The sequence below is a fragment of the Grampus griseus genome (genome assembly GCF_964374135.1).
Source record: "Grampus griseus genome assembly, chromosome: 5".
In the NCBI taxonomy this organism is placed as follows: Eukaryota; Metazoa; Chordata; class Mammalia; order Artiodactyla; family Delphinidae; genus Grampus; species Grampus griseus.
Genome location: NC_138998.1, coordinates 61,754,093 through 61,766,836, shown reverse-complemented (window position 1 = coordinate 61,766,836; position 12,744 = coordinate 61,754,093). Strand labels below are relative to the sequence as shown.

At 36.5% G+C, this 12,744-nt stretch overlaps 1 protein-coding gene across 1 annotated transcript in view; it reads right to left on the bottom strand.

Annotated features, from left to right (window-relative positions):
* Window positions 1-12,744, bottom strand: part of VPS8 (VPS8 subunit of CORVET complex) — a 308,205-nt gene that overhangs the window by 108,140 nt on the left and 187,321 nt on the right. The window contains exons 37-39 of the mRNA XM_082654910.1: window positions 5,328-5,417; window positions 4,730-4,772; window positions 1,071-1,174 (exon numbers count right to left, since the gene is read on the bottom strand). Of these exons, the coding sequence (XP_082511036.1) occupies window positions 1,071-1,174; window positions 4,730-4,772; window positions 5,328-5,417 (237 nt within the window). The remainder of the gene's footprint in view (window positions 1-1,070; window positions 1,175-4,729; window positions 4,773-5,327; window positions 5,418-12,744) is intronic.

Genomic DNA, 12,744 nt, shown 5'->3' with positions numbered 1-12,744 from the left:
CAACAGTGAGAGGCCCGCGTACCACAAAAAAAAAAAAAAAAAAAAAAAAACACATCTATTATATAAATGTGTTTGTTATATACAATTTATATTCTAAAGGGTATTCAAAATTTATGACCTTAAAAAAACCCTTGACAAAAACATAAAGGAGAAATTTTACCCATCTCATAAGAACAGAAACATACCAAGTTTATCATTTTCATTGGAACATGTATGGCAAACTATATATGAAAAATTTACCCTGCTTCCCATTCCAGAAGCCCAGGCAGTGGAAGGAGGCCAGGTGGTGTTAAGTCAGAGGCCAGAGCCTGGAGGGGCAGGCGCAGTTATGCCATACATATCACACTGCTAACTTTACTTCTTAAAACTACTGCACAATTTAGCTGTCAAGTTGCATCTCGCCCCCTTGGTTTCTGCTTCATTGCTGTAACTCCCACCCGCCCCACGTGCTCTACTATATCTCCTTCAGCTCTGCGTTCTCCCTTTTTGCAGTCTGGAATCTGTTACAGACGTGGTTCCAACCTTGGCTGCACAGTGGAATCATGTGGGAAGCCTTAAAACATACTGATGACTGCGGCCCAGCCCCAAAGACTATAATTTAATTGATCTCAGGTACAGTCTGGGATTTTTCAAAGCTCCCCATGTGACTCTTATGTGCGGCCAAGGATGAGAACTACTACACCGTAGCCTTCTTGACCTTTTTCAGCTTTCTCTGTATCCCTTGAGGCTTTTCCTCTAGTGCTTCACGCTCCCCTTATCCACGGGGAACGGTACAGATGATAAATGGACGACACAACCACAGTACCACTACACGGAATACACAAAAACTCAGTCCAAAGAGAACAAGGACATCTAGTATTCACACACCTAAATTTTGCAGCACAGCCAAATCTAAGAATATAAAGCCTTTTGCGAGAACAAAGCAGACAGGCACTCCTCATAATAACTTTAGGAGTCTTATACTCCTGGGAGCACTGAACTCAGGTAGCTGAGAGGGCAGTGGAAATAGAACTAATTCCTAGTTTCAGACCAGAACAGATTTTTAAAAGCCTCTGTAGTCACTCTCCTACCTCTCTCTGCTGCTGGTTCAAATTATGTGAATTTCTCTGGCAAAGGGCAATTGTCTCCACCATGGTCTCTTCAACATTCTTCAGTGAGGGATCCTCTTTGGTATCTAGATTCAGAAAAACTGTTAACATCACTCAAGGGTATATTACTGATAATCTCAAAGCTTCTGTAAAAAATTAAACAATTTTTTCTCTGCATACTTTGTTTTCTATGGTATAATCATGTATAAGACCTGATACCAAACTTCAGTAGATAAAAAGTAGGTAGTTCTTTGCAACAGTTTTCCATATAAATGTCTGACGTTCCTAGGACAGAGAAAGCACATCATACTTAGCATTTTAATATGCTTTAGCTATGGAAAATCCCCAACCATTTATCTGTGGATTAGTTAATAGAAAGATTATCTTTTATCTTTCTTGCTCTACCATTTCTTCCTCTATTTCTTAAATGTATGTATTTCTCCAAGATACTATCTCAGGCCCTTTTCTTTTCATTTTTTCCAATAATTTCAGCCACTCTTCTGGTTTTAATTCCTATGTCCTTGCTAATAATTTTCAAATATACACCTCCAGCCCTGCAGGTTGAATTTTCATAATCTGCAGGTTGAATTTTCACCAGGCTCTAGGACATCTATCTCTACATGGACATCCTGCAGTCACTTTGAACTTTATATGTGCAAAACCCAACCCATTTTTCTTACTTCAAATCTGCTCCTCCCCCTACATTTCCAAACTAAGTTAATAGAACCATGACCTTTAAGTCAACCAGTTTATAAATCTTCACCATCTTTGATGCTTTCACCTGTACATTCAAATAAATTGTTAATTTTGCTAATTCTACTTCCACACTCTCATATACCCGCTACTTTACCAGAGTGGAGCCCTTCATCACCTCGTTTGCACTACTGCAGCAGCCTCTAAATTAACTTTTGACTTCCAAATCTTGCCTTCCTCATTCCCTTTTATACTGTCACTACAGTTCTCTTAAGCACAAGTCCAAACATATGAGTCTCATGCACAAAAACTATCAAAGACTTCTAATTTTTACAAAGAGAATGTCAACAAACCTCTGATCCTAAGTAGACACAGTAAACATCCTGGTGCATCTTCCTAGCCTCGGTACTCTTATATCACCAGATTATTTCCTCCTCCCCAAGGTTACTAGCCAGGCACTTTCATGCTCATGTCCTCCTCAGCCCAGAAGACCCTTTCCTTGCTTTTGTCTATCAAATTCCTATTCATCATTCCAATCGTGATTACTTCAAAGGTCACATCTTCCAGAAAAGAATCTCAGTTACAGGTAGTTCCCCAATTTTCCACAACCCTTTGCCATTCTCACTGTACCTTTTTTATAGTATTTGATTCTACATGCATTAGAGGTTTTTATTTACATATCTGTCTCCTTCAAGAGACTGTAGCTCTTTGGGTGAGGACTGTGTTTTAGCCATCTGTGTATCACCCACAGAAACTAGCCCAGTGCTGTGTAATTACCAAATCCTTCAAAATTCTTAAGCACACTGTCAAAATTGAATCTGACAGAAAATGGCAGTTATGAGACTATTACTGAGAAATTTACCTTCACTGGAATTTAAGGAATTGGCTTCCCTACACATATCACCTGCAAATTACTGTAGTGATTTTGGGGAAATATTCTTCTTACTTTTCCCACAATCCTTCATGTAATGTCTATAAAAATTATTCTCATAACAGTAAATTGAAAGAGAAAAATGCCATAAATGCAACAAATCTAATAGTCAAATTGACTGAACGTATACTAAAGCACAAAAACAATAATTAAATGTTTAGCTGGACTAAATATAGAAAAGTCAACCAACTGTTATGGAAGTTCCAAAAACAAATAATATATGGAGAATTAGGGTAAAGGTGTTTAGGGGAATGTGTGGGCTAAGGGGTCCAAGAAATGTGTTAATGGGTTAAAAAGGTAAAACAATCTAAAAATCACCTATTAAGTGTTTCTCTGAACTTTGGGAGGGATATTTTGAAAATGTCAAGTAATAGGAAAACAAACAATCCAATTCAAAAGTGGACAAAGTGGGGCTTCCCTGGTGGTGCAGTGGTTGAGAGTCTGCCTGCCGATGCAGGGGACATGGGTTCATGCCCCGGTCTGGGAAGATCCCACATGCCGCGGAGCGGCTGGGCCCGTGAGCCATGGCCGCTGAGCCTGAGCATCTGGAGCCTGTGCTCCGCAACGGAAGAGGCCACAACAGTGAGAGGCCTGCGTACCGCAAAAAAAGAAAAAAAAGGAAAGAAAAAGTGGACAAAGGATATGAATAGACATTTCTCCAAAGAAGATACAGAAATGGCCAATAAGTCTAAGAAAAGATGCTCAACATCACCAATCATTAGGGAAATGCAAATCAAAACCACAATGAGATGCTACCTCACACTCATTAGGATGGCTACTACCAAGAAAACAGAAAATAAAAAGTGTTAGTGAAGATGTGGAGAATTTGGAACCCTTGTGCATTGCTGGTGAGAATGTAAAATGATATTGTCATTACAGAAAACGGTATGGTGGTTCCTCAAAAAATTAAAAATAGAATTACCATTTAACTCAGTAATCCCACTTCTGGGTATACACCGAGAAGAACTGAAAGCAGGGACTCAAGAAGATATTTCTACACCCACGTTCATAGCAGCGTTATTCACAATAGTCAAAAGGTGGAAGCAACCAAGTGCCCATTGATAAATGAATGGAAAAACAAAATGTAGTGTATACATAAAACAGAATATTATTCAGTCTTAGAAATGAATAAAATTCTGCATGTGCTACAACATGGATAAATCCTGAAGACTTTATGCTAAGTGTAATAAGCTAGACACAAAAGGACAATTACTGTTTGATTCCACTTATGAGATACACAGAGTAATCAAATTCAAATTCATCAAGTCAGAAAGTAGAATGGTGGTTACCAGGGGCTGTGTGGGGAGGAGGGAATTAGGAGTAATTGTCTAATGGGTACAGAGTTTCAGTTTGGGATGCTGAAGAGGTTCTGGAGATGGATGGTGGTGATTATTGCACAATGATGTGAATGTACTTATTGCCAATGAACTGTAAACTTAAAAATGGTTAAAATGGTGAATTTTATGTTATGTTTATTTTACCACACTTTTACAAAATAAATACCTTTTTTTTAGTATCAAGGAATACAATAGGAATTACATATCTATCTGTGACAAAGCCATTCAAGATTTTAAACTGTTTCAAGTTTTACTGCTTTCTGCTAAAATTATGTAAATTCAATACAGAAACACTGATTATTACTTACTGATTAGAAGCTCTGCTTTGCTGTTGTTCAGCACATTATAGTAATTTTTAAGATGTTAGTTATGTACCTCATTTATAATAACCAAAACATAAATACAGAAATATAACTAAAAAATTAATCAAGACCAGTGAAGACTACCTAATTTTCTGTCCAATGACCTCTACTGACAATTAGCACTGCAAAACTACAGTGGTTTATATTACTTCCTATTATGAGCCCTTGAAAACAAGCCAAAATTGGGATCAATGTCAGATAAACAGTCACATGCAGATCAATGTGATTATTACTTAATAAATACAGTTTATCATTTAATATCTTTTAAAACATGGGGCCCATGGAAAAAGAAATTGTGAATTACACTCGAGAACTTACTTTCATCTTGATGTGTTATCTCTTGAAGTTTGCTTTGTAGTCTCTAGGAGGTAAAAGGAACACTTTATATTTCTAATCCACCAATACCTGAATTACCATATTTTAAAGGTAAACTCCAAGAAACAACAAGGTTATTAAGAATGATCTCTGCCATTCAGAAGAGAATTGTTGTGTATATAGAAAGCACAGGGCTTCCCTGGTGACACAGTGGTTAAGAATCTGCCTGCCAGTGCAGGGGACATGGGTTCAAGCCCTGGTCCAGGAGGATCCCACATGCTGTGCAGCAACTAAGCCCATGCGCCACAACTACTGAGCCTGTGCTCTAGAGCCCGCAAGCCACAACTACTAAGCCTTGGGATTAGTATCATGTGGCATACTGGTGTATCATGACATGCATGATAAAAATATTTAGAGATAAAATGTACAAAAAAAATGTACTGTTGTCTGCAGCTTACTTTGAAACATAAGAAATTAAGATGGATTGACAAAAACTTACACAATGCTGTATGTCAATTTTATCTCACGAAGAAAAGATGGACTGATAAATGGGTATAGGGCTAGACAGAAACATGACAAAGCAAATACAGTAAAATGTTACCTTTAGCATTATTAAGAAGGCACCATGAATATCTCCTTTCTTTTCCAATAGATAAGCAGTGACTTCATGAAGTTGATACTTCTGGGTAATCTAGGAAAGAAGAAAAGAGAAAGCTTTTTTGCTCAAAAATCTTGTTTGTGGAGTCAGAAGGTCCTATTAAGGATGAAAAATAACCCTATGATAGTAAATAGTGAATTCATACCCTAGTAGTATGCTACTTTACAGTATAACATGCAAATATTTGACTTTCTAGTCTTCGAGTGGCCCATTTGGGACTCTGACTGAACCAAGGTCCCTCATTTTTTTTCACTTATTTATTTAAAGAGTTGTTACGCACCTGAATCAGGTATATCCATTGCACAAATGGTAACATGTATACATAAATAGTAATAATATACACCAGAAATTGATAAGTGTAATTATTCACAAAATGACAATGAAAACTCTATACATTAGCTTGTGGGATCTTAATGAAAATTAATAAACTAAGAGTTTCTAGTAAGTAAAAAAGAAATGCCAGTTAAGCTAAGGTAAAAGAAAGAAAATAAGTACAGAAAAGAATGTCATGGAAAGAAACAACAGAGAAACAATAGCGAGGTTTAAAAGAAAATCCTAAATTAGTCTTTTTTTTTTTAACATCTTTATTGGAGTATAATTGCTTTACAATGGTGTGTTAGTTTCTGCTTTACAACAAAGTGAATCCGTTATACATATACATATGTTCCCATATCTCGTCCCTCTTGCCTCTCCCTCCCTCCCACCCTCCCTATCCCACCCCTCTAGGTGGTCACAAACCACCTGGCTAAATTAGTCTTTGAAAAGACTAATAACATAGAATAAAACTTTCTTAGGAGTAAGAAAAAAAGAGAGGCACAAATAACATATTATAGGTTAACAGATCAAAGGAGGAAAACGTGATCATTTCAACAAATGCAGAAAAAGTATTTAGTAAAATGCAGCACCCATTTTTGACAAAAATAAAAACAATACGAAACACTCTAACCCAAACTGGTAATGGCACTTGTCTAGGTTAATAAGAATTATCTATCAAAATCTGACAATAAACACCATATTTAACATAAAATGTTAGACACATCCCCTTTTAAATAAGGAACAAGGAGAGAACGCATACTATCGCTGCCTCTGTTCAATAATATCCCAGAGCTCCTAGATATCTGATGAGGGAATGAGAAAAGTATAAGACTGGAAAGAAAGAAAAAACACTACCATTATTCTCAGAAAAAAATATTGTCATAAAAAAATCTAGAAAATATTTGAACGAAAAAAGAATTCAGCCTGGTTGCTAGATATAAGACACTAAACAAAAATTAATAACATATACCAGCAGTAACCAATTTTTAAAAAGTCATTTCAAAAAATTTCCTTTTAGAAATTTCATTTCCAATGAGCCTGAGTAAACATGGAGGGAGTGGAGCCCACCTCACACCATGGCCCTGCATCTAGCCAGAGCAGAGAGAGCCACTGCAGATACTAGCATGCATGCCTGTACTTGGGAGGGAGCAGAGGCTGCTTAGACTATAACCCTTCCTCCAGCCACGTCAGAGACCGTCACTGCCTGCACACAAATATGTGCAAGCACTAGGGAAGGAGTGGAATCAACTCAGGCCCTTGTCCTGTCTCCAGCTAGGGTGGAGACTGCCATTGCTGGTACAACTGCACAAAGGCAGAAGTGGAAACAGCTTATTAGTGTGGTTCCTACTGCTCTGGCCCTGACCCTGCCTCTACCCAATGTGTGCATACCAGGGAAGAAGTGGAACAAGTTTAGAAGTGCAGCCCCAAACCCTTAGGTCCCAGCCACATCCCCAACCATGGCGAACACCACCATCACACTGGGAAGAAGCCCAACTTGCTCAAAGATCCTGCTCCAGACCCTTAGGCCTCGGCACCACCCCTTAAATAGGGCAGTGACTCTAGCCCTACATGCCAGCCATACAGTGCCTTGTAGCACATAATAGGGAAAGATGCAGCCTATGCTCACTTTAAAATTAGCTCCTCCACCAATGCCACTGGGGACAAGCAGACTTCATAGAGATGCTCCCACATATGGACATGCCTTCAAGACTGGGATATGGAACTGTTTCACATAATCTCACACAGAAGAACAGAGAATGTCAAGCAAGATATAAAAAGAGAGGAATATGTTTCAGATGAAAGAAAAAGGTAAATTCATTAAGGGGGTGGGAAACAAATTTAAAAAGTGATAAATAATTTACCTAGAAAGAGTTCAAAGCATTAGTAATAAAATGCTAACTGAACATGGGAAAATAATGGATGAACACAATGATAACTGCAAAAAAGAAATAGAAAATATATAAAAGAATGATCAAATCTCAAGAATACAATAACTGAAATTTAAAATACACAAGAAGGAGTTAACAACAGAATGAAAAATAAGTTAAAACTGACACGAGTGAAATACAAAGAACCATAAGAGACTATTACAAACAACTATATGCCAATAAAATGTATAACCTAGAAGAAATGGACAAATTCTTAGAAAGATACAACCATCCAAGACTGAACCAGGAAGAAATAGATAATATGAACAGACAAATCACAAGTACTGAAATGGAAACAGTGATTTAAAAACTTCCAACAAACTGAAGTCCAGGTCCCAGTGGCTCCACAGGTGAATTCCATCAAACATTTAGAGAAGAATTAACACCTATCCTTCTGAAACTCTTCCAAAATACTGCAGAGGAAGGAACATTCCCAAGCTCATTCCATGAGGCCCCCATCACCCTGATACCAAAACCAGACAAAGGTACCACAAAAAAAAAAAATTACAGGCCAATACCACTGAGGAATATAGACATAAAAATACTCAAGAAAATACTAGCAAACTGAATCCAACAATACATTAAAAGGATCATACACTATGATCAAGTGGGATTTATCCCAGGGATGCAAGGATTCTTCAGTATCCACAAATTAATCAATGTGATACACCACATTAACAAACTGAAGAATAAAAACCATATGATCGGGACTTCCCTGGTGGTGCAGTGGTTAAGAATCCGCCTGCCAATGCAGAGGACATGGGTTCGAGCCCCGGTCCAGGAAGATCCCACATGCCATGGAGCAGCTAAGCCCGCGTGCCACAACTACTGAAGCCCATGTACCTAGCATGCTCCACAATAAGAGAAGCCACCACAATGAGAAGCTCGCGCACCGCAACCAAGAGTAGTCCCCACTCACCACAACTAGAGAAAGCCCACGGCACAGCAACGAAGACCCAACATAGCCAAAAATAAATAAATAACCATATGTCATCTCAATAGGTGCAGAGAAAACTTTTGACAAAATTCAACGCCCATTTATGATAAAAAAAACTCTCTAGAAAGTGGGCATAGAGGGAACTTATCTCAACATAATAAAGGACATACATGAAAACCACACAGCTAACATCATTCTCAATGGTGAAAAGCTGAAAGCATTCCCTCTAAGATCAGGAACAAGGCAAGGATAACCACTGTCAACACTTCTATTCAACAAGTTTTGGAAGTCCTAGCCACAGCAATCAGAGAAGAAAAAAGAAATAAAAAGAATTCAAATCGGAAAAGAAGAAATAAGACCATCACTGTTTGCAGATGAAATAATACTATCCATAGAAAATCCTAAAGATGCTACCAGAAAACTATTAGAATGCATCAATGAATTTGGTTAAGTTGCAGGATACAAAATTAATACACAGAAATCTTTTTCATTCTTATACATAACAATGAAAGATCAGAAAGAGAAATAAAGGAAAGAATCTCATTTACCATCACATCAAAAAGAATAAAATAACTAGGAATAAACCTACCTAAGGAGTCAGAGACCTATACTCTGAAAACTATAAGATGCTGATGAAAGAAATCAAAGATGACACAAACAGTTGGAAAGATATATCATGTTCTTGGATTGAAAGAATCAATATTGTCAAAATGACTATACTACCCAAGGCAATCTACATATTTAATGCAATCCTTCAAATTACCAATGGCATTTTTCACAGAACTAGAACAAAAAATTATAAAATTTATATGGAAACACAAAAGACCCCAAAGAGCCAAAGCAATACTGAGAAAGAAAAACGAAGCCGGAGGAATCAGACTCCCTGACTTCAGACTACAGTACAAAACAACAGAAATCAAAACAGTATGGTAGATCAATGGAACAGGATAGAAAGTCCAGAAATAAACCCATGCACATATGGTCAATTAATCTACAACAAAGGAGGCTAGACTATACAATGGACAAAAGACAGTCTCTTCAGGAAGTGATGCTGAGAAAACTGGACAGCTACATGTAAAAGAATGAAATTAGAACATTCTCTAACACCATACACAAAAATAAACTCAAAGTGGATCAAAGACCTAAATGTAAGACCAGACACTATAAAACTCTTAGGGGAAAACATAGGCAGAACACTCTTTGACATAAATCTTAGCAATATTTTTTTGGTTCCGTCTCCTAGAGCGATGGAAATGAAAACAAAAATAAACAAACGGGACCTAATTAAACTTAAAAGCTTCTGCACAGCAAAGGAAACCATAAACAAAACAAAAAGACAACCCACAGAATGAGAGAAAATATTTGCAAACAAAGTGACTGACAAAGGATTAATCTCCAAAACCTACAAACAGCTCATGCGGCTCTATGTCAAAAAAACAAACAACCCAATCAAAAAATGGGCAGAAGATCGAAACAGAGATTTCTCCAAAGAAGACACACAGATGTCCAAAAAAGCTCATGAAAAGATGCTCAACATCACTAATTATCAGAGAAATGCAACTCAAAACTACAATGAGGTATCACCTCACATAGCTTAGAATGGCCATCATCAAAAAGTCTACAAACAATAAATGCTGGAGAGGGTGTGGAGAAAAGGGAACCCTCCTACACTGTTGGTGAGAATGTAAATTGGTACAACTGCTATGGACAACAGTATGGAAGTTCCTTACAGAACCAAAAATAGAACTACCATATAATCCAGCAATCCCACTTCTGGCCATATATCCTGAGAAAACCATAATCTAAAAAGATACATGCACCCCAATGTTCGTTGCAGAGCTATTTACAATAGCCAAGACATGGAAGCAATCTAAATGTCCATCAATAGAGGAATGGATAAAGAAGATGTGATACATATATACAATGGAATATTACTGAGTCATAAAAAAGAATGAAATACTGCCATTTGTAGAAACATGGGTCAACCTAGAGATTATCATACTAAGTGAAGTAAGTCAAACAGAGAAAGACAAATATCATATGATGTCACTCATATGTGGAGTCTAATTAAAAAATGATACAAATGAACTTATTTACAAAACAGAAACAGACTCACAGACTTCGAAAACAAACTTATGGTTACCAAAGGGGAAACGTGGGGGCGTGCGGGGGGATAAATCAGGAGCTTGGGATTAACACATACACACTACCGTACATAAAACAGACAACCAACAAGGGCCTACTGTATGACACAGGGAACTCTACTCAATATTCTGTGATATTAATAACCTATATGAGAAAAGAATCTAAAAAAGAATGAATACATGTATATGTATAACTGAATTACTTTGCTGTACATATGAAACTAACACAACATTGAAATCAACTATATTCCAATAAAAAATTTTTTTTTAATTTCCTTTTATGTTAACAAAAAGTATCTAAGAACAAATTGAGGAAAATGTGCAAGAGCCTTATGTAAAATATTATATTTTATAACTTTAGTTATAAAACCTCACCAAAGTGGGTAAAAGGCATTTCAAAAAGGCAACCATGTTCCTGAATGTGAAGACCATAAGATGTCAATCCTCCCTGAATTAATCTATAAATTCAATGTAGTTTTCATCAAAATCCCAGAAGAATATGTTATTTTTAGAGGAATGTGACAATGTGATTCCTAATTTTATGCGAAATAGTACGAGGCCAAGAGTAGCCAAAGAATTTTAAAGAAAAAGAATGAGGAGGGAAGACTCTTCTTCCAAATAATAAAGCTTATTTTAAAGCTGTGTTAATTAAAATATGTGCCATGGGTATAGGGAAAGACAAATGACCAAAAGAATAGAACAGAATTCACAAAAAGATTTATGTATATTTGGGAGTTTGGTGTACAGCAGTATGGCATTATAAATAAGTGAAGAAAGGACAAGAAAATGCCACATGGACCATTAGCCATCCACATGGAAAAAAAATATAAATCCCTCTCTTGATCTGTTTACAAAAATAAATTCCAGATGGATTAAAAGCCTAAATGAAAAAAGCCAAACTATAAAACTCATATAAGAGGATATCCTTAATGCCATTAAATTAGGAAAGGAAATAAAAGTCACACACACAAAATTTTAACGTTAAAGGAAAAGACTGATAAATTAAAATAGAAGTCACTAAAAACCAAGTTAAAAGACATGCCATGATAGACTGGAAGAAGGCATCTCCAACACATAAAATCAGCAAAGGACTAGAGATCCAGAAATTAGAAAGAACTTCTAGAAATCACTAACAGAAGGGCAAAACCTCAATAGGAAACTGGGCAAATGACATGAATGGATAATTCAGAGAAAAGAAAACCCAAAGTGTCATTAAAGATATGGAAAGATATGCAATGTTATGAGTAAGCAATGATAATCATCACACTGGCAAAAATTAAGAAGTCTAAAAATACTAGAAATCAGCAAGGATGTGGAAAAACAGCAAATTTCAAATACTGATGATGAGACTGGAAACAAATAAGAAATCAACTTGGCAATATGAACAGAATTAAGCTACTGTATTGTCTAAAGAATTCCACTTCCAGGCATACTATTTAGAGAAATCTCAGATGGGCACAAAGAAGGCATGTACAAAGATGTCCAAAGTAGCATTGTTTATAATGGCAAAAGACTGGAAACACTCTGAATGTCTGTGAATAGGAAAATATATAAACTGCGGCACAGTCATTCAAGAGACTATTATATGATCATTAAAATGAATGAACTAGAGCTATATGTATTAAAAACTGAAAGATAAAAAATTAATAAAAAAGCAATTTGCAATAGGATGTTACTGTATGATACCATTAATACAAATTTTAAAAACATACAGAACTGTACCTTGTGTTATATAGGTAAATTCATATACAGGAAAAATTTTTAAAACGGATGGGAAGGATAAACTTCCCATCTTCAGGTTGGCAGTAACCTCAGGTGAGACATGACAGATAAAGGATGCTTTATTTCTAAAACAAACAACAAAGATCTGAAGCCAGTATGGCAAAACATTAACATCTATAAAGTTGGGTTGGTGGGAATATATGTACCCATTTTGCAAATTTCTATGTTTTTTGAAATATTTTATAATTTAAAAAATTTTAATTGTGTGGGCAGTTTAGGACATGGATGCAGAAATACGGGTTACTGTTTCATGA